Source organism: Acanthochromis polyacanthus, chromosome 22 (genome assembly GCF_021347895.1).
Source record: "Acanthochromis polyacanthus isolate Apoly-LR-REF ecotype Palm Island chromosome 22, KAUST_Apoly_ChrSc, whole genome shotgun sequence".
NCBI classification, from domain to species: Eukaryota; Metazoa; Chordata; class Actinopteri; family Pomacentridae; genus Acanthochromis; species Acanthochromis polyacanthus.
This window is the reverse complement of record NC_067134.1, coordinates 19,709,553-19,732,415: the sequence shown is the minus strand read 5'-3', so window position 1 is coordinate 19,732,415 and position 22,863 is coordinate 19,709,553. Positions and strand designations below refer to the sequence as shown.

The 22,863-nt window shown below is 40.9% G+C and overlaps 1 protein-coding gene across 1 annotated transcript in view; it reads left to right on the top strand.

The window, feature by feature from the left end:
- LOC110969305 (kinesin heavy chain-like) overlaps positions 1 to 22,863 on the top strand; it is a 38,675-nt gene that overhangs the window by 11,554 nt on the left and 4,258 nt on the right. The window contains 19 exon segments of the mRNA XM_051941854.1: positions 1,593 to 1,641; positions 1,775 to 1,830; positions 3,491 to 3,578; positions 4,375 to 4,499; positions 4,582 to 4,686; positions 4,772 to 4,920; positions 6,673 to 6,821; positions 8,693 to 8,874; positions 9,294 to 9,362; positions 9,455 to 9,661; positions 13,898 to 14,050; positions 14,209 to 14,406; positions 14,952 to 15,069; positions 15,325 to 15,401; positions 15,498 to 15,607; positions 16,739 to 16,840; positions 16,921 to 16,981; positions 21,479 to 21,550; positions 21,622 to 21,726. Coding sequence (XP_051797814.1) covers positions 1,593 to 1,641; positions 1,775 to 1,830; positions 3,491 to 3,578; positions 4,375 to 4,499; positions 4,582 to 4,686; positions 4,772 to 4,920; positions 6,673 to 6,821; positions 8,693 to 8,874; positions 9,294 to 9,362; positions 9,455 to 9,661; positions 13,898 to 14,050; positions 14,209 to 14,406; positions 14,952 to 15,069; positions 15,325 to 15,401; positions 15,498 to 15,607; positions 16,739 to 16,840; positions 16,921 to 16,981; positions 21,479 to 21,550; positions 21,622 to 21,726 — 2,175 coding nt within the window.

The following is a 22,863-nucleotide window of genomic DNA, read 5'->3' as shown; positions in this document are numbered from 1 at the left end:
CCAGTCTGTCACAGGGCTACATATACAGACAAACAATCACACTCACATTCACACCTACGGGCAATTCAGAATAATCACTTAACCTCAGCATATTTTTGGTCTGTGGGAGGAAGCCGGAGTACCCGGAGAAAACCCACGCATGCACAGTGAGAACATGCAAACTCCATGTAGAAAGATCCCAGGCCCAGACCGGGATTTGAACTGGGGATCTTCTTGCTGCAAGGCGAAAGTGCTAACCACTACAGTACTGTGCAGCACTAAATATTAAACCAATTATCATAAAACAACAGCACTGAGTGTTACAACCTGTTCTGAATTGTGTTATAAGACATATTGGACAGTATTGCAGCAAAACTACATGGATGTTTCCTCAGAAACTCCAAAGTGTTTACTTCATTAAACAGAAGAGCGGAGTTACTTACTTCACAAAAGCTTGATTATCTAGATTTTGTTGAAATGTGGATGTCTCTGAGTTTGGTGTTAAGCTGGTTTCACTAAACTACTCAATAAACGAATAAATAACTCAATAAAATAAATTGAAATGGTGTCTCCACTCAGAGTTTTTGGCATGAATTCTACATTGCCTTTAAAACAATTAAAAATTTCTCAGCATTGTTTAATTTTGAAAATGGCACGTTAAATTACTAAAACTGGCACTGTTTTTCTCATCTATCTGCACTTAATAACCTATAATGACATGCTCTGATTAATGTTATTATAAACTTCTGAAATCTGAAATTTGTTTGAATATTTTCTGCTCAACCATGTCTCATTTGTATAATTTTTATAGCACAAAATATGGATATTTATAACTGTATTTTTATATTTTTATTAATATCAAGTACTTTCAGATAATAATAAAAAAACTCAAAAGCTTGTTTATCCACTTCCAGCACATTTTTCACACATTAAAGGCATTTGAGGTAATGTTTAAAAGACAATAGTATAATATTTGAGGCGTAAGGGAATCCTGAATCCTGATCTCAGTTTGTTCTCAAATCCCGGTGTCAGCTTTGAACAATAAAAACAGACTTCCACCCTCAGAATGCTTATACATGTCTCAGAATGTTCAGACAGTCGGATTTAAGAGGCAGATGGAAAATGTCACAAATTGATCTGTCCTTAATAACACAAAAAGTTTGCAACAACATAACATGTGAGGGGGTTAACAGCAACTGGGTGTTAGTAAAATAAAATACATAAACAGAACTAAAAGTGAACTTCATGTTGACATTGATGGAGAACAATAGTGGGGCTGAAGCTCGAGCCCCTAATTAGAAAATCTGCTACGAAATTTGTTAAAAGTTGGAAAGTGATGAAGTTGACAGTGTCATTTTTCTGTGTTTTGCTGATACTTTCTGTAAATAATTTTAATTAAAATTAATTCCTGTTTTTGACCAATGACTAGTAACAAAGGAAGCAGCTAATTAGATTTAATGCCTGTTTAATTCAACATACCTACATATTAGATTTAACATTTTATGTGTGTGTTCATGTATGTTTTCATTGAATTAAAGCTTTTTTTTTTGCCACATTAAATTCAACAACAATAAAAAAATAGATTTTTAATTCCTGAAATTCTCTCTGTTTAGGTCTCTTATTTTGAAATCTACTTGGATAAGATCAGAGACCTGCTGGACGGTAAGTCGGACTTCTTATCTCAAGTTTACAACATGTAAAGTGAATTTAAGTGATTCAGTTGTTGCCACAGTTTGCATGATGAATTATTTTATTAAAATTTTTTTGATTTGGGTTGTATTTGTTCTGTTTAAAGTGTCGAAGACGAACCTCGCTGTGCATGAAGACAAAAACAGAGTTCCCTACGTCAAGGTTGGTAAACAGTGGAGGCATAATCTTTGTTTATTGGTTATGATTGTTAATTCATTTTTTTAAAAACTTAACACAGTCACAGCGTTCATCACATGTTCAAACTTTGTCCAAAATGACTCAAAAAATGACCAAAATGGTTCAAAATTATCCAAAATGACTCAAACTTTAAAAAGAAATCATATTGTAAAATGTTACATAAATGTACATAAAGTAGGGCTGCGCAATTAATCGAATTTTGATCGCGATCACGATTTTGGCTGCCACAATTAAATTAACCTGATCGTTGGGGATATTTACATTTAAAATGCGGGCTCTGGTGCATATCTTATCAAGCGCCTTGTCAACCAGTCGTCAGCCAACCACCAGGAGGCGAACACATGGTTAAGGCTTCATTAAGCTGCCTTAATAACAAGCGAGCGCAGCCTGCAGCGGCAGCCTCAAATCACTCAGTGGACTGAGCTGATGAGAGCGAGTCATGTCGAGAGAAGAAAATACAGCAGCATTTGGAGACGAGGAGCATCATGGTGAGGAGCTGGTGCCTCGAAACGGATCAACATCCATCATCTGGACTTGTTTCGGATTCAGGGCAAGTGACTTTAAACAAGAACAAGCCATATGTAAAGAGTGTAGCAGAGTTGTGTCTGCCCCACACAGTAACACAACTAATCTGTTTAACCATCTGAAAAAACATCACAAACACAAATACGAGGAATGCATGAAGGCTAAAGCTAATGTTGATTCACAGAATCCCTGTCCGTGTCCAGCGGCAACCCAGACAACCATTACAGCGACCCTGCATCGGGCAACACCGTATCCAGCTACCTCCTAAAGACACACAGAGATAACGGACGCAATATTGTTTTATTTGGCCAAAGACATGTGTCCAATAAATACAGTGAGCAACGAGGGCTTCAGAAAAATGGTCAGAACACTGGACAATAAATATGTGATCCCCTCGTGCAATTATTTCTCCAAAGTGGCGTTATCTACACTGTATGAAAAATGTCGGAGGAAAATAGAGGGAAATCACAACTGTCGAGTTCTTTGCACTGAAAACGCGTCACATATTCTTTGCTTAAAAGTAGTGCAATAAAAATACGGATATTTTCCCTAACATGATGAACAATCGTGATTAATAATCGTGATTACAATATTGATCAAAATAATCGTGATTATCATTTTGGCCATAATCGTGCAGCCCTAACATAAAGGCCTCAAAGAACCACAAAATACTTATTTAGATAAGCTCAATAAGAATATTAATAAATAAAAAATTAGCATTCGGTGCCATTTTTTGAAATGGAGATAAATAAATGAAATAGTTTATGTTTTTACAGTAACTGACACAAGCATCTTCTTCAGTTTGGGCCTTAAACTACGATTCTGTGGCGTTTTCATAAAGATTAGATTTGTGACGTCTGACAGAAATAAGTTTTACTTTAACAAAGACAAAGTGAAGTAAACATAAATCATTTCATAAAAAGTAATAAAAATCATCCTGTTTCTGTTAAATAAACTCTGGAGGGTTTTCCTGCTGCAGCATTAACTGATTTTTTTGGCTAGTAATTCATTTTTGCAAACATTTCATCCCCCTGATTCTCCACTGTGTGTTCCACCGTTACTCTGTTTTATTTCTTAACTCCATCATATTGTCTTCCAGGGCTGCACTGAGCGTTTTGTGTCCAGTCCAGAGGAGGTGATGGACGTCATTGATGAGGGAAAAGCCAATCGGCATGTGGCAGTGACTAGTATGTATCTTTGCATGTGTGTTTTAACAGAGATTTATGTCTTTTGCATGTGTTTTTTGTAACTTTTTGCAGCATTGCTCAGATTCTCCTCTCAAATACAAGCAGCAGTGCGACGTTTCCTAAAAATATATACGTAAAGCTGTTTGTCTTGCAGTGACTCTATTTGGTTGTTAATATTGATTATTCGATGTGTAAACAGTGTTTCAGTGGTGTTGCTGCTTGAGGTGGAGCTTTATCAGTGTTTCAGCCTCTTTAAAGGGCCACAGAATAAATCTCATAAGGTTATTTATGGAAGAAAAGGAAGGAAAAAGTTCTACTACAAAAATATGGATTCACTTTGATTCAATATTAGTTTTTTTTAGTAAAATCTTGTCGTTTTTGTCATGTTTTGTCTTTTAAATAAACCCAAACTTTAAATAATGGATGTAAAATCATTCTGAAGTGACAAACTACATATTTAAAGTTTATAAAGCTTTTAAAAACACACCTGTACAGACAAACACTTTATATTTTTTGTGCTTAGTTAGTGGTCTTCTTAAGTGTTTTCACTGATGTTTTCTGTCTTTTACTGTTTTATCTAATGTTTTGTGTATTTTAATGTTTTGTGAAAGTCATTATTATTATTATTTAAATATTTTAAGGAATCCTAAGGACTAGAATATTTTTGCGATGAAATACGGTGGAGTAGAAGGCAAAAGCAGCTTCACATTCACTACAAGTACCTCTCAATTAGTAAAAAGCTCACAGAAGCTGCTGCAGATTAACTCCAGTTGTTTTTTGTTGTTTATTTTTTTAGATATGAATGAGCACAGCTCTCGCAGCCACAGCATCTTCCTCATCAACATCAAGCAGGAAAACATCGAGACGGAGAAGAAGCTGTCGGGGAAGCTCTACCTGGTCGACCTGGCCGGCAGCGAGAAGGTCGGTCCGAGCGACTTCTGAACAACAGAGTTAAATAGAGTTTTTTTGGGTTGTGGTGTTGATGTAAAATCTGTTTGGACAGGTCAGTAAGACGGGAGCTGAGGGGGCGGTGCTGGACGAGGCAAAGAACATCAACAAATCTCTGTCAGCTCTGGGAAACGTCATCTCCGCTCTGGCCGAGGGAACGGTAAGTCACACGATGATTAGTAGTTAAAGAAATGCAAGCAAAATCCAGCAATAGTCTCAGTAGATGAAGCTGCTTTGTTTTTCAGAAAACCCACGTCCCGTACAGAGACAGCAAGATGACCAGAATCCTGCAGGACTCTCTGGGAGGAAACTGTCGCACCACCATCATCATCTGCTGCTCGCCGTCCATCTACAACGAAGCCGAGACCAAATCCACGCTCATGTTTGGACAGAGGTACCTGTAGCTTCGTCTTTAAAGCAACCATGAGGGTAAAAATGTGGAATAAATTATCCGTTATTTCCCTTTTCATTCATAAAATTACCTCAAAACCTGAAATGCCTCATCTCTGGGTTTTTCCTTTCCGTCAACGAAACAAATACTAGAATTAAAAAAAAACATTAAATAGTAAAAGAAATTGAGAAAAAACACATTAATGTGTGATGTTTTATAGGTGATTTCTGTAGAAAATTACCCCTGAACTGAGTGTTTTCAGCATTGAAATTTGAGGCTGTTTGATCGACAAAATCTCAGAAACTGTTAAAGATAAAAACCTGAAAATTATTTCTCATCACATGAACATAAAAAGAGATGAATTAGAGTTCAGCTAGACACATTTTCTCTTTTCAGTGATTCCTGTGGAGATTCTTGTTATGGATACCCTTAGTTTTTTGTTTAATCACAAAGTCAAAAATACCAAAATATTTAGAAACATCGATAGGTTTTGCTATAAAAACATCAGTAAATTTAGACACGGCTGAGCAGAAATTGTTCAAAAAATACGATTATTTGAGATGGAATGACCCACATTACCTATAAATAGTCAATAAAAGTAATAGAACCAACAAACAAACATCAACTATTCAGATTCTGGTCTTCGGTCAGTTTTAACCAAATGCTTTTAGTTTGGAGCTCTTGGTGAAGGTGAACGCCGTCTCATTAGGACTCTGGTTGACGTCAGCGCTGCAAACTAACAACCAGATGGCTCCGAGTTTCCCACTGTGCATCTGGGTTTCTTCCTATTTATAGATCTGCAGCGTGCCGCCTCTTTTATTTGTCTTCTAAAACTAAGCATAAATCCACCGCAGACAATCCAGATGCTGAAACTGTCTCCGCTGAATTCCCATCATCGGCGTCCGAGGTCAAACTGCTTATGCAACAAACCGTTAAGAGTCGGCAGAGAGATGACTGGTGAATGATTACTGCGCAGCCATCTGCCCTCTGCCAAGGAGATGCTGAGAGGAAATGAGGAGTTTCTCTGCAAAATGAGATTTCGACTATTAGAGGACGGCTCTAGAAGGGTGGAGCTCCTCTTTATGTACATTTAAAGTGCACAAACTGGTTCTAAAAGCGAATCTCACAAAATGTGATTTTGGCTTTCTAGAAAGGACTACTTCCCTTTGTAAAAGCTCAAGTTTTAAAGTAGCAGCATATTTAATGGGATGTTCTTTACACGTGACACATGTTGAGCCAAATTAGTGACAAAATGCTATTTTTGGCTATTCTTTTTATATTTTTAGTGTTGGTTTTTGCAGCAGATGTCTTGGAAAAACTAGTTTTAAACTTAAAACAAACATGAAATATTGCAGTTTCAAATAAAACACTCTGTACCTTCATATCTATGTATCTTACTTTACTGAATATTTAAATATTGACTTGTTTTTAACTGATGTTGCGCTAATTGCACAAATAATTAATCCTCTCTGAAATCTTCAAATGGAAGGAAAACATAAATCGGTTAACAAGAATGTATTATCTATCAAAAGTTATCAAAACAAAGCAAATAAATAAAAAAAGAATACACTGGCAACAGTTTTTATGCATTTTTAATGGAAAATTGTGTTTATAAATTGTATTTTTATTCCATGTTTGTTCACTTGGAGCTTCTTCTGTTTCATCAGCTTTTTAATATTCATCTTCAGAGGAAAGCTGTGGATCGAATGCAGAGAAGAATGAAGCATGATAAGTGACATTTTTTTGTCCATTTAGAGCCAAGACCATCAAGAACACAGTGTCTGTGAACCTGGAGCTGACGGCCGAAGAGTGGAAGAAGAAATATGAGAAGGAGAAGGACAAGAACAAGAGCCTGAAGAACATCATCCAGAGGCTGGAGGCCGAACTCAACCGCTGGAGGAACGGTGAGACAGTTATCTGTTGTCTGGGCAGCAAGAAGAAACACGTCATCTTTTATACATCGGGGTTCTATTGGAGGGTGTTTTCTAAACTCTCTGGGGTCTGAGCCATTGTTTGACTCTCTTAATATTCAAATATGCACCTAATCAGCACTTTAAGGCAAATGTAATTAATTTACATAATTTTTTAGCACAAAATGGGCTATTTGATGTTGAAAATTGACCCACTTTCAATGCAGCAATGACACAAAACTACATTGTCCTCCAAACTAAGGTTTATGTCCACAAAGAGGGGTCCTAAAATAAGGAATATTTCCATATTAGTTATATTTTTAGACCTATTTTTACACTCTAACAATATTTTTGTCGTTAATGCTACTACTTGTCATGCCTGCTAAATTAGTTATAAAAGTTTACCAAAAAATTTTTTTTTTCCTTTTTGTGTTCAAGTATCTCACATTAAAATGTTTTTTATGTTTCGTTTTGTATTATTGCAGCTACATGATGGTTCAGAAAATATAACTAGGCTGCATTGTGTAGCTTTATAAATATCTAAACTTTATGGTATAAATATTCCTGACAAATCCCAAATGGTCGAGCAGATATGGTTTCAAAAATCTGATGATTGATGATGATACAAAGAATAGTAGTAATAATAATAATAATAATAATAAGCTTGCAGATGCAATGACCCAGTTGTTTAAATTTTGATTTATAGATGAAATAGCTCTGAATGTCCTACCTAATTCGACCTTTAGCATCAATCGTTGTTGATGTGTTTCAGTAGTATCTAAACACAACATTCAGGGCCTCATTTTGCTTGCAGCTCTCTGCAGTGTTTCCTTGCAGCATCCTTTTATCCATCTCTGTTGCATAGTAACCGCCAGCCAGCCTCCCTCTCCCTCCTTTCCCTGTTTGCTTTAGTGTCTCTCTACCTTCCCCTCTCTCTCCTCTCTGTGGCTATTGTGTTTTTTCTTGTTTTGTTTTTTTATATTTAGCTCCCTTGCGGATGCTGATAGCGCTCCCCCTCCTTAGCAACAAATCAGCTCGACTGCAGCACACAGATGTACACATTATGCTGATGCGGTGTTTCAGCCGTGAGTCAGCCGCTGGCTTCTCGCCGAGCAAATTTAAAACCAGCAACTCTTTGTCTTTCCAGCCCATCCTCCTCCTCCTCCTCCTCCTCCTCCTCTCAATCTTCTGTGCTGCTGTCATCACGACTGAACCGAGCCTCAATTAGAAAGTCAATAGTTTTTGAAGCGCCGCTGCTGCTAATCGAAAGGGGGCATTTCATAATCGGCCTTTAGGGGGCGGCCAAGCATGAGAAATATCTGCATTTCACTGTGTATTTCTGAGCATTTGATTGACAAAAAGGCACATAATGATTGAGTAAATGAAAACCCAATTAGCAAAACTAGTTACAAGGCTGAATTGCAAGTTGTTGTTATAGATTTTTCCTTTACCCTGTAAAACAGGCTGTCTGACGAACAGTTCTAATGAAGTTCAGTGGTTCCTGTTTCTGTGCTTTGCAGCTTATTAAGAGTACAATAACATAGTAAACACTGTGACGGTAACATGCCAAAATATACAGCTTAAGTTTAGGAACACATGAGTTAAGCTAAACCCCATGTCATGTCTAAAAATGTCCTACACTGGCCACCATACTCAAGACAAACCCTTCTGCAGTAAGTGTTTCCCATGAAATCTGTAGGATATGATACAGAGCAGGGAGATGTAACATAACATTTGACATTTTGCGTAAAATTCTGCACAAAACCACAGATTATATGACTTTAATATTGAGATAATTACAAGGTTTTTTGACCAGAGTGTGTTTGTTTTCATGGATAAATAAGAACGGTTGATGTATATTACAGGGGAGAACGTTCCTGAGGAGGAGCAGCTGAGCTCTAAAGATCAGAAGAACGTCGAGCCGAACGACAACACTCCCATCATCGACAACCTGCTGCCGGCCGGAGGAGGCGTCTCGGTCACCGGCGAAGAGAAGACCAAGTACGAGGAGGACATCACCAACCTGTACAAGCAGCTGGACGACAAGGTGAGACAGACGGTTCCCATCCGTCTTTTATTTTAAATGCATCACAACTGGACTTGAACTGCTTGATTGCTGTATTTGGAATGAAATTAAAATGTTAAAGCATCTAAACATACAGTCATAAACAAACGTTTACATACACTTGTAAAGACCATTTATATCAGGGGTGTCAAACATGCGAACCCGCTGAAGGGTCTAATCCGGTAAATTTAAAATAATTTCTAAACCTTGACAAGTTGTTTTTGATCTTGCCCATTGTTCTTTTGTCATTTTGTATCTCATTTTTGTAATATTTTATCTTGTTTTTGTCTTTTTTTGTCTGACTTTTGTGCTTTTGTTTTTGTTGTTTTGTATTTCCTTTTTGTCTCACTTGTGTTTTTTTGTCCTATTTTTGTCTGTTTTTACTGCTAACATTCCAACAGGATGATGAAATTAACCAACACAGCCAGCTAGCTGAGAAACTCAAGGAGCAGATGATGGATCAAGAAGAGGTTTGTCCTCCGGTTCCTTCAACATTAAACTTTTTTTTCTGTTTTAAAAGCTGACATTGTTGGATAGTTGAAAAGACCATTTGTCTTCACAGCTGCTGGCGTCGACGCGGCGCGACTACGAGAAGATCCAGGAGGAGCTTTGCCGGCTGCAGACGGAGAACGAGCTGGCCAAGGAGGAGGTGAAGGAGGTGCTGCAGGCGCTGGAGGAGCTGGCCGTCAACTACGACCAGAAGAGCCAAGAGGTGGAGGAGCGAGACCAGACCAACCTGCAGCTGACTGAGGAGCTGCAGCACAAGTCGGTGGGTTCAAGTTGATCCTGGATCGAGATTTTTCTGAACATTTCTCCTCACTGTGGGCTCATTTTTCACCGCAGTAAAGTTTATGGAAACAACAGAACCATGAGTAAAACTAGAGAGGACTGAGAAACGTCTTCTGTAGAGTATGATGCATTTAGAAAGCCATAAATCATTAATAAAAAGAAAAAAATGAGGTGTTCTTTGATTATTAATTATAAGAAAATGTTTGAAAAATGGGAATTAGCATGCTGAAAACTCCCAAACTTTTTGTCACGTGACTGTCAGTTGTAGCAGAGTCACAAATTTTTCTTGGTTCCACTGAGTAGTGCAGAATTTCTATTTTTTTGCAGAATCTGGTTAAAGTGTTTATTTTTGACGAATTTTAAGATGAGAAGTGTATAAATATGCAATTTTGATGAAATATCATGATTAGACAAGACATAGAAGATTTATTATTTCATCAGTCGACAAAAAAAAACTATTTAGCAACTTTTCTGATTATAATTCAAGTCAGAAAAGATTTTTTAAGACACTTTGAGTTGTTTATTTTGTCGTTAAAGGTGCTCTAAAAGTACAGTTTATTCTTATTTATTAGTTTATTGTTCCTCTATGCTTGTCCTTGAGTTTAAGAAAAGGTGCTACTGACTGAATATAAATACAGTCATCCATCCATCCATCCATTTTCCTCCGCTTATCCGGGGCCGGGTCGCGGGGGCAGCAGGCGAAGCAGGTCGTTCCAAACGTCCCTCCCCCCAGCGACACTTTCCAGCTCTTCCTGGGGGATCCCGAGGCGTTCCCAGGCCAGACGAGATATATAATCTCTCCAGCGAGTTCTGGGTCTGCCCCGGGGTCTCCTCCCAGACGGACGTGCTCGGAAAACCTCCAGAGGAAGTCTCCCTGGAGGCATCCGAATCAGGTGGCCAAACCACCTCAACTGGCTCCTTTCGATGCGAAGGAGCAGCGGCTCTACTCTGAGCTCCCTCCGGATGTCTGAGCTCCTCACCCTATCTCTAAGGCTGAGCCCAGCCACCCTACGGAGGAAGCTCATTTCGGCCGCTTGTATCCGCGATCTTGTTCTTTCGGTCACTACCCAAAGCTCATGACCATAGGTGAGGGTTGGAACGTAGATGGACTGGTAAATCGAGAGTTTCGCCTTACGGCTCAGCTCCCTCTTCACCACGACGGTTCGGTACAACGCCCGCATTACTGCTGACGCCGCACCAATCCGCCTGTCCATCTCCCGCTCCATTTTCCCATCACTCGTGAACAAGATCCCGAGATACTTAAACTCCTTCGCTTGGGGAAGCAACTCCCCCCCAACCCGGAGGAAACACTCCACCGGTTTCCGGCAGAGAACCATGGCCTCGGACTTGGAGGTGCTGATCCGCATCCCTGCCGCTTCACACTCGGCTGCAAACCGCTCCAGTGCGTGCCGGAGGTCACGGTCTGAGGATGCCAACAAAACCACATCATCTGCAAAAAGCAGCGAAGCGATCCTGAGGCTCCCAAACCGAAAACCCTCCCCACCACGACTGCGCCTTGAAATCCTGTCCATGAAAACCACAAACAGGATTGGAGACAAGGGGCAGCCCTGGCGGAGTCCAACACCCACCGGAAACGTGTCTGACTTAATGCCGAGTATGCGGACACAGCTCTCACTTTGGTTGTACAGGGACCGAACGGCCCGTAACAACGAGCCTCGGACCCCATACTCCCGCAGTGCCCCCCACAAAGCCCCTCGGGGGACACGGTCGTAGGCCTTCTCCAGATCTACAAAGCACATGTAGACTGGCAGGTCATACTCCCATGACCCCCTCAGCAGCTCCGCAAGGGTAAAGAGCTGGTCTGCTGTTCCACGACCGGGACGGAATCCGCATTGCTCCTCCTGAATCCGAGGTTCGACTATCGGTCGGATCCTCCCTTCCAGCACCCTAGAGTAAACTTTCCCGGGGAGGCTGAGAAGTGTGATACCGCGGTAGTTGGCACACACTCTCCGATCCCCCTTTTTAAAAATAGGGACCACCACCCCGGTCTGCCACTCCCCAGGTACTGTACCCGATGCCCACGCGACATTGCATAGACGTGTCAACCAAGACAGTCCAACAATGTCCAGAGCCTTCAGCATCTCAGGGCGAATCTCGTCCACACCTGGCGCCTTGCCACCGAGGAGCTTTTTAACTACCTCGGCGACCTCTGCCACGGATATGGACGCAGATACCCCCGAGTCTTCAGGCTCTGCCTCCTCCATAGAGGACGTGTTTACCGGGTTAAGGAGTTCCTCGAAGTGCTCTTTCCACCGCCCGACGATATCCCCAGTACGGGTCAACAGTTCTCCACCCCGACCATACACAGCCTGGGCGAAGCCCTGCTTCCCCTTCCTGAGGCGTCGAATGGTTTGCCAGAACTTCCCCGAGGTCGATCGAAAGTCCTTCTCCATGGCCTCCCCGAACTCCTCCCACACCCGAGTTTTAGCTTCCACCACTGCCGCAGCTGCCGCCCTTTTGGCCAGCCGGTACCTGTCAGCTGCTTCAGGAGACCCCCGAGCCAACCAGGCTCGATAAGTCTCCTTTTTCAGCCTGACGGCCTCCCTCACCGCTGGTGTCCACCAGCGGGTCCTTGGATTGCCGCCGCGACAGGCACCAGTGACCTTCAGACCACAGCTCCTAACAGCTGCTTCTGCAATGGAGGCTTTGAACATGGACCACTCAGAATCCATGTCCCCAACCTCCCCCGGGATGCAGGAGAAACTCTTCCGGAGGTGGGAGTTGAAAACCCTACGGACAGGGTCCTCCGCCAGACGTTCCCAGTTCACCCGCACTACACGTTTGGGTTTACCAGGTCTGTCCGGCAGTCTTCCCCGCCATCGGATCCAACTCACCACCAGGTGGTGATCAGTTGACAGCTCTGCACCTCTCTTCACCCGAGTGTCCAAGACATACGGCCGCAGGTCTGACGATACGACTATAAAGTCGATCATCGACCTTTGGCCTAAGGTGCTCTGGTACCAAGTACACTTATGAGCAACCTTATGCTCGAACATGGTGTTTGTTATGGCCAAACCATGACTAGCACAGAAGTCCAATAAAAAAACACCACTCGGGTTCAGATCGGGCAGGCCGTTCCTCCCAATCACCCCCCTCCAGGTTTCTCCATCGTTGCCCACATGAGCGTTGAAGTCTCCCAGGAGAACTATGGAATCCCCGGGCGGTACCCCTTCCAGGACCCCACCCAGAGACTCCAAGAAGGCCGAATACTCTGAACTGCTGTTCGGCGCATAAGCACAGACAATAGTCAGAGTTTTCCCCCCTGCAACACGAAGTCGCAGAGAGGCGACCCTCTCGTTCTCCGGGGAGAACTCCAACAAAGCGGCGCTCAGCCGGGGGCTTGTGAGTATCCCCACACCCGCCCGGCGCCTCTCTCCCTGGGCAACTCCGGAGTAGGAGAGAGTCCAACCCCTCTCCAGGATTCTGGTTCCAGAACCCTTGCTGTGCGTGGAGGTGAGCCCAACGATATCTAGCCGGTATCGCTCCACCTCCCGCACCAGCTCAGGTTCCTTCCCCGCCAGTGAGGTGACGTTCCACGTCCCCAGAGCTAGTCTACGCCACCAGGGGGCGGCACGCCCAGGCGCCCGCTCCTGCCTACTGCCCGGTGAACATAGCACCCGACCCCGACTTCCTGCCCTGTAGGTGGTGGGTCCACTGGGCGGTGGCCCCGTGTTACTTTTTCGGGCTTTGCCCGACCGAGCCCCACGGGACCCCAAGGCTCGGCCACCAAACGCTCCTGTACGAGCTCCCCCCCAGGTCTGGCTCCAGGGAAAGGCCCCGGTTTCCCTATCCCGGGCGAGGTAGCGGCTTTGCCTTTAATTGTTCTCATCGAAGTCTTCTGAATCGCTCTTAGTCTGGTCTCTCACCCAGGACCAGTTTGCCTTGGGAGACCCTACCAGGGGCTTATGCCCCGGACAACATAGCTCCCAGGATCACCGAGACACTCAAACCCCTCCACCACGATAAGGTGGCGATTCGACGGGGGGTAAATACAGTCATATACATCCAAGTCCAATATTTGCTAATACTTTTTTTATTTTACCTTATGTCTTTCCAACCGAATGTAACTCGAGACCTCGTTGATTTGTTTATGTAGTTTTTTTTTTACAGTCATATACATCCAAATACAGTACAAGGCATTTAGTGGAGGACACAGATGCAGAAACTCACCGACAGTTCTCTGTTTTGTTAACAGGTGATGCTGTCGGTGGTTCAGAGGGAACTGAGTCAGCTGCAGGAGCTCAACGGTCTGCAGAGGAAGAGAGCCGCCGAGGTCCTGAACCTGCTGCTGAGAGACCTCAGTGACATCGGCGCCATCATCGGCACCAGCGACGTCAAGACGGCCGCGGTGAGTTCTTTGATTAAAGTCTGCAGACAGAGGCTTTATCCATCAGTCTGTAGCACCAAATTTAGATTTAGAAAAATGTAAAATGCCCTTCTGTCACAACACAAATGAGAGCGGTAGCAGACAAACCTCTAAAACTCTCTGTACGTCTTCACCCTCAGTCTTCGGAGTCGAAGGGCAACGGCTCAGCGGTGGAGGAGGAGTTCACCGTCGCTCGTCTCTACATCAGCAAGATGAAGTCCGAGGTCAAGTCTCTGGTCAACCGCAGCAAGCAGCTGGAGAGCACTCAGGCCGACGCCCACCGCAAGATCCAGGCCAACGAGAAGGAGCTGGCTTCCTGTCAGCTGCTCATCTCCCAGGTAACCGTCACCTAGGCAACCATACCCCATAGATGTTTGGAGGTCACAATCTGAGGCTCTATAGAATGTTTACTTTTTATTAGGGTTTTTTTTTGTGGCTAATTTCACATTTTCACTCGCTGTGGGTTAATTTTTCACTGCAATATAAAGTCCTGCACGTCGATGGAAACACAAAAACATGACTAGACATCATTCAAACAGACGAAACTGAAGTTGAATTTTTGGGCAGATTATTTATTTTACAAGAACTGAAAAATCCTGGAATCAACAGATACAGAATTCCTTTACGTGTGTACATATATTACCAATATTGGGGATAAAAGGTTCTACACACTATAGACATTTAATTATTTACATTTTTACAACCTCTACCAAGTCAGTGCGTTTCACACGACTCAGCTCATCATCTGTAGAAAGATGTTTTGGCTTTTAACTTGTGTCATTTGGGCATTTTTTAAAAAGATAACACCTCGTTCAAACCCACCGGGGACTTTTATTTAGGGTTTTAATGGTTAAATCACTTCTATGTGTTGTCATCACTTCAGCATCAGGCCAAGATCAAGTCTCTGACCGACTACATGCAGAACATGGAGCAGAAGAAGAGGCAGCTGGAGGAGAGTCAGGACGCTCTGACCGAAGAACTCGCCAAACTGCAGGCTCACGGTCGGTACACCTCCCAAACCTCTTCCATAACTTCTTTTCTGTTTGCTTATTCAGATATTAGCATAATTAAAAGAGAAATACCTTCTGTACAGGTTGAGATAATAATATTTAAACAGTTTAATTCAGAACACAGCAGTGGTAGATTATGTTCTTGGCTTCACTGCCACACACCCCTCAGCCTTCACTCATTATTTACTAATAGAACAAGCTTAATGTTGACATACTACGACATAAAAGGAACTGATTTGTCTTCAGAGAAAAGACATGAGGTGTCAGGAGACGAGAAAGAGAAGGAGGACATCGGCAGACTGGACGGAGACGAGGACATCAAGGTAAAAAAACACCAGCATATGTTCACAACCAAGTTCAAACCACAGGATATTGATTATCAAAGTGTTAAAGTGTATTTTTATATTTTGTTCCCGCAGAAAACGCTGGAGGAGCAGCTGGAGAACCACAGGGAGGCTCATCAGAAGCAGCTCAGCCGCCTCCGGGACGAGATCGAAGACAAGCAGAGGATGCTGGACGAGCTCACAGAGTCAGAAAAACATCAATACCACACTTAAAACCAACACTGGGGATGTAGCAGCACAGCAGGGACATGACTAGAAATTAGAAAGATTAGCAGCTCAGTGGACGGAGGGAGGTTTGTGCAAAGCAGAGCTAGATGTGGTTGTTTTTATTCTGGAGGAAATGAGGTTGTAGTAGGTGTCGAAGGTTTGTGTTGAGGATTCAGATGTTTCAATCTTTACAAAGCTGCTGTACTATTGTAGGATTCCACTGAGGATCTAGAGATGCCTGCAGGACTTATGGTTGGAGATTACTCGTGTTTGTGAGGAAGAACAGGTACCATGTTGCTGCACCAAATATATAACATAGATGTGCTGCAGAGTGTGTTTTTTTTTATTGTCTACACCTGCTTTGTATGTTTGGTGGTTAGTTTTCACTTCAGGATTGTTGCGGTTTCAGGTTTTGGAGCCAAAACAGCCTTTTCTTGTGTAGTCTGTTATTGTCTTTTACACTGCTGCAGCTCTCTCATTTCAGACGAACATTTCTCAGTCTAATATGAGGTCAAAACTGTCCCCTTCTATGCGTTTTTCTTCACAAGTTTTACAAAGACTTAAATCACCTCAATAAATTGGAAAATTGTGAGAGCATAATTTGCTGTCGGCACAAAAAGGCGCCTCTAACTGCAGCGCTGTCGTGTCCGTGTGCAGCACATGTAGAGTAATACTTAAAAAAATGGTGAAATCTTCCATCATTCATCTGGGGATTCACCGGCCCTCCATTCAGTACGGAAGGTTTTTTTTCCTCCTCGTGTGATTCAGGGATTTACACTGGAGTACGTCTTCAAAGTGGGACCGTTGAGGAGGAGAAGCAGCTCAGAGAACATGTGTGAGCGTAAAGCTGCTGCATGAAAGTCATTAAATCTGTTCAAAGTCATTTTCTACTCGCTGGTTTTCAAAGCCGGCATGTAAAGGAAAGATTTAACACTAAAAAGTGACTCTCTGGAGCTCTGTGAGGCTCTAACTAAATGTGGGCCTGCTTTGAGTTGAAAATCCAAACCACACTTTGAAAGCTAATAAGTCAGAGAACATATATTATTAATATTTAAATGGATAAACCAACATCTTATTACTTATTGGCACCATATTTCTTCCTCTTTCAGCCTGAACCAGGGTCTGTTACTGGAGCAGGAGAGACTGATGTCGGATTACGACAAAGTGAAGGCTGAAGAGCAGGAGAAGGACGCAAAGCTGCAGAAACTCATGTAAGTAACGGAATCTACCTGCACTGTTGGGCATCTTTACATGTTTGTGTGTCATCATGTTTGTGTTGTTTTCTGTCCAGGCTGCTGAATGAACAACAGGAACAAGCCAGAGAGGACCTGAAGGGTCTGGAGGAGACTGTGGTGAGTCTGAAACTGAGGATATCCTGCTTTATCGTGGCTGTTTTTCACTTTTTGGTGTTGGTGAAAGGTTTGTGCCGATACCAGTTACTTCTAAAGACACCATCCCTAATTATAACAACATGAACGTCCAAATTACAATTAAAGAAACTCACTATTTTCTTTATCTTACCTGCTGTAAGTTGAAATTCTGTTAGTCTAACTGTAAAAATAAGAAATTATAGAAAAGAGACATATAACAAATTGGGGTCTGACTGAAATTCTGATTGTCGATATTTTATTTTTTAGTGATTTGCGGAAGTAAATACATTTAAAAATGGCGCTGGACTTTATCCACCTGTGGCCACTGTCTTCTTGAGTGATTTGATTGGTTATACGTCACGAGTAAAAGCCTCCTTTAACGTGAATAAACAAAAGCATGTCAACAAAATTTTGTGTTAGAGTTTGTGTTCTTCTAAGATTTTAAATGTTTTCATTTACTGCAATTTTATATCAACTCCAAATGTCTCATATCGGTCTCCTTGATCACTAATAATCATTATCAGTCTTGAAAACCCACAAAGCACCCCTCTATACTGGACAGTCCGGTTCCCCCTTCTATAAATCTGCTTGGAATCTTCCACTTCCTGTTTGTCAAAGTGGCCTTCTACCTGAACAGGTTTTGTTGGAGCTCATGCAGCAAACATTTTGGGTAACTGCACTTTAGAATCAATGGATGACACTGAATTTGAGTCTGTATTAATGAGACTGACTTAAAATGTGCAGCTGTGCCATTAAATTGTAAATTATTTGACAGAATTCACCAGAAAGGTCTGAAATGTTTGCTAGGTTAGCGTCCCACATGTTCTTTGGCTCAGCTAAAGCTAACTCTCTGCAGCTCATGGATCTCTTGAGCTGCTCGTTGTTAAACTATCTTGCCAAAGGTGCATAAGCTCAAATAAATGTTTGTTCAAAATAAGCTCCTTCTCAAGTCTTAGCTTAACTTTATGCTCATTTGTTTCAACTTTCCTTCATTTCCTTTGTGTTAGCTTAACAACAGAATATGTGGACTAGGACATGCTAACAGTATAGACATTTAGGAAGGTACGAGTTAATGAAAGAGCAGCACATACAAACTCAGTCTCTTTATTTATAGATTCAAATTCAGTGTCATTTATCGATGTTAAAGTGCAGTTTTTCAAATGTTCCTTGCACTTGTTCCCGACCAAACCAGTCCAGGTAGAAGATGACTTGAAGAGAAGTTCAAGAGTTGAAAATCACACATTCACATTGGAAATAAATCTCCTTTTATTAGGGATTGTCATGCAAAAGTTGGATTTTCCCTTTTATGATGTTCAAAACCTTGTTTTGCTGATGTTGCTTTGTAAATGTTTTTTGACGCTCTGCCCTGAAGATTAAAAACTTCCATGACTCACAAGCTGCAACAATTAATATATTATCAAGTATTCTGACTAAATGAACATGAAAGTGAAACTTGTCTGATCCCTGCTTCATGAATGTCAACAATTTTGGTTTTCTTTCCTCTTATATTAAAAAAAATGAATATCTTTGGGTTGTTGACACTGATCAACATTTTTCATCATTTTAAAAATATTTAATAGACCAAAGCCAGTAATTAATTACTGGAGAAAACAACGGATTAAATAGCAAAGAAAATGTATTTTCAAACATATTTTCTGAATTATTCCATCATTACAACTTGCCAAACTTAATGAATACAGATACAGTTTTAAAATATGCCAATGTAAAAATTTTTAACCTTTTAATTTCCATCTGTTACTTTTTTGACTAATTTATAATTAATCCAGTTTAGTATTTGGTTTATAAGAGACTAATCGACAATTTAAATAATGATATCTTGTGCTTTCTCCACTAAAACTAATAAACATGACTTTTTTAAATAATGCAGTCCCACAACTGCAATAATAAAGTAAATAAATCTGCTGGCATTAAAGTGCGATATTAAAGGTTTGTGGTGCAAAAGTTTAACATTTAGATCGAGGTTAATAAAAGTATACCTACGTTCATTTCTCTGGAGCCGACTCCATGGATTTTATGGATGCTGGTGAAAGACCTGCTTTTCGAGTCGTCTCGGTTCTATCCGTTGTAAAAAGTTACTCCATCCTCGCTGACTTCAACACCTCATCATGACAACTTGTTCTGCCTCTGACCTGGTGGAAACTCGAGAAAACTCGTCGAGACTCGGATTTTCGAAAAACTCGTCGGACGGGGGAAGGTGTGGTGGGTGGTGGGGGAGTAGAGGGGGGCGGTGGGGGGTAGAGGGGGGGAGGCCGCCACCCACCTCCCCTCCTACTCTCCGCCCTGACTCCACCCTGACTCCGCCTTGGGTCCACCCATGTGGTCACTTGGAAACTACGATGTCAAAGGGACGACGAAATTATTTTTACTTATCTGGTCTGTAGCTCAGTGAGTTAAGGGTTTGCCTATGGAGCTGCAGGTCGCCGGTTCGAGACCCAACCCTTCTTAAATTTTCTGAAAATCCTGACAAAAAAAAAAAAAAATGCCAGTGGTGGGACTTGATCCTACTACCTTCCACTCTTGTAGTCTTTCTTCTTACCCCCTGAGCTACTTGCTCAGATGCTAATTTTTCTTTTTTTTGCGCATTTATCATCGATTTTTTGCCGTTTTCGAGTTTTTTTTAACTCAAGTCTCGACTTGACCGTTTTTGTCAGGGGGTTGGACTTCAGCCTTTGTGCTGGAGGGTTGAATCCTTAGTTCCAAGACTTTCCAAAGCCTCCACACCTCAGGACCTGAGCTTTCAGACAGTCTGAGGGCTGATATTTTCTAAGTCCCACAGTAGATTTCTATTAGTTTGAACTTGTAGACAGTCTGAGGGCTGATATTTTCCAAGTTTCTGAGTAGATGTGTGTTAGTTTGAACTTGTAGACAGTCTGAGGGCTGATATTTTCTACGTTCCTGAGTAGACCACTGTTAGTTTGAACTTTGTGGTTAACAGAACCCTTAAAACTTGTGACCATGAGTCTTGATTTCACATTTAGACCATCCATCTGAGTTCTTCTCAGACCTTCACCTGTGGGTTTCTTAGAAATCCTGAACAAACTTTGATTCTCTTCACTGAACAGTAAAGATTGTGGAGATCAGAAGGTAACATTAGTTTGATCGATGCCTTCAACTACTAGTAGACTTTATCTGGAAAACAGTTTTCTGAAATGAGTTCTTAGTAAATCTGTCCACAATCAAACCAAGAACATAGAAAGAGGAAATGTTGTTTGATGTTTTCATTTCAGACTAGAAAACACTTTAAGACCTTTATCTGTTTTTGCTCTTTTTGATCGTTTTATCGTCTCGTCTGTTTAATTTGATCTTCTAAAGTCTAACTGGTGTCTTTTCAAATGTTTTGTCTTTAGTTTGATTCTTCTTAAATGTTTAATGTTGCTCTTTTAGCATGTTTGTCTTTTCTAATGTTTGATTTAATTTCTAAATATTTTGTCTTTGTAATGTTTAATTGTAGCGTTCCCAAATGTTTTATCGGCTTTTCTAAGTGTTATTAGTTTGAAACTGTTCCTTTTCTTTCCCAATGTTTAGTTGCTTGATTAAATCTTTTGTCTTTAAAGTTTTTCTTTTTAAATGTTTTGTCATCTTTTAATCTTTCATTTTCTTTTTAAATGCTTCACTGTATTTTTATTGTTTCATTTTCTGTTTTATTTTTTGTCTTTTCAAATTAAAGATTTAATTTTTTAATTAAATGTTTGGTCTTTTTTAATGTTTAATAATATAATTAAATGTTTTTTCTTCTTTTAATTACATTTTTCAATGTTTAATTTTCAAATTACATGTTTTGTCTTTAATGTTTAATATTCTTTTTGATTGTGTAACTTTAAATTTTATTTTAATGTTTAATTTTGTAATTAAATGTTTTGCATTTTTAAATATTTATCAAATTTTATATTTTGCAGTTAAATGCTTTGCATTTTTTAATGTTTAGTTATCTAAATGTTTTCTGTAATGTTTAATATTCTTTTTAATTGTTTAATTGTATTTTTAATGTGTAATTTTCTTTTAAAAGTTTTATTGTATTTAATTGCTTTCTTTAAATGTAGTTTATTTTTTATCTTTTGTGTCAAGATTTTAACCCCAACCTTAAAACAATGAAACAAACCTTCAAATCACACTGCAAATATTTCTGTTGTCACAATCATGAGTTAGTCAAATATTCAAGTTAACAGTTCAACTTTATTTGTTTAGCACCATTCACACAGTTAATACTAAACAAGCAAACAGAAAACCGCTAAAACAATGATTAAAAACTCAAAATTATATATGAAACAAAACAAAAAAACTAGATAATTTAACATGATAAAATGTCTTGTGTCCACGGGTTGGTGGAGTTTATTGAAGTCTTCTCACTGTTCTTGGGCTTGCATGGTAAATCATTTAAAATATACACTTGAGATTCAGTCTAAGGAACAACACCTCCCACGTTCTCCTTTAATGAATCCACTCTTCTCTTGCTTTCAGGCCAAAGAACTACAGACTCTTCACAACCTACGCAAACTCTTCGTACAGGACCTCACCACACGGGTCAAGAAGGTACATCTTCTACCAGACATGCAGGATCATGTAGCTTTATCATTATTCTAAACCTCTGTTTTATATTTAAGAGTGCAGAGCTCGACTGCGAGGAAGGACTCGGCAATGTTGCCCAGAAACAGAAGATTTCCTTCCTGGAGAACAACTTGGAGCAGCTCACTAAAGTTCACAAGCAGGTACAGACACAGAATCACCACTGTGATTACATTTCTGATATTACTGAATATAAACATTAACTTGAGCTGAAAAAGGCACCAAACATGATAGCAGTAACCACCAATTAACTGCACTGTAGTCTGCACTAGATCCAGCTTTAGCATTCCAGCACTCTGCTAAATTATCTCCAACTCAAGCTGCTTCTGCAGTTCTCCTCTTAAGCTGAACTTCTGCTGGTCAAACTGCTTTACTAACAAATGTTTCTGCTCTCAAAAGCCTACTCTGTTACCACTGGCTCACAACTTGTTCAAACAAACACAAAGATCTAATTTAACAACACAAAAGACTTCACTGCAAAACTAGTGAACACTCTCCAGAGCTTCATAAAACAGTGCAACCTGCAGCTGAAAACCTCACACTGGTGGAACACCCTCGAGATAGCTGTCCAAACAAAACGGTACAAAAACCAGCTATCACAACCCAAACCCTAATGTTTCCTGTAGCTACCAGAGAACCTCTTTAAACAGAGAATCAGGACAGGAACTCTTACCTTCTGGACAACCAACGTTGGTTTACAAACAGACTGTATCTGACCAAAAGCCTCAAAAGACTCACTGCAGCCCAAGATAAAGACACAACCCAGCTGCACCAAATCCACTAATCACTGCACACATTAGCACCATGTGCTAACTGTGGCTAAAGAACCACATTTACCAAGACAACTATCCAGTACAAAGCCCTGAAACACACCAAGAAACACATTAAAGACGATTTTATTGTTGTAAGCTGCAAGCCAACACCTAAAGAACAAACTAAAGCAACGGCGCAAAGCTCAGTTCAGTGGTGCCTGTGAAGAGGAACAGAGGAAATGTTTGACTGAAGCCAAATGAACCAGAAAGGCAGCGAGCTGCTCAGGTGTTCCTGATAACACCAAGCAGCCACCTGGACAGCCAATAGGAGCACAGCTTACTGGAAGTCCAGAGGGAGGGGTCAGTGAAGTATGTTTAGCTTAAAGTTGAAGTTTTTAGTCACAAAGGTGTCACAAGAATCACATGATCTCCTTTTATGAGAACAGACAGAGTTTGAAGCAGAACGTTAACAGAGAAAGTTGAAAACCACCTTCTGATACTTAAAATGTTTGCGTTTTCACACAAACA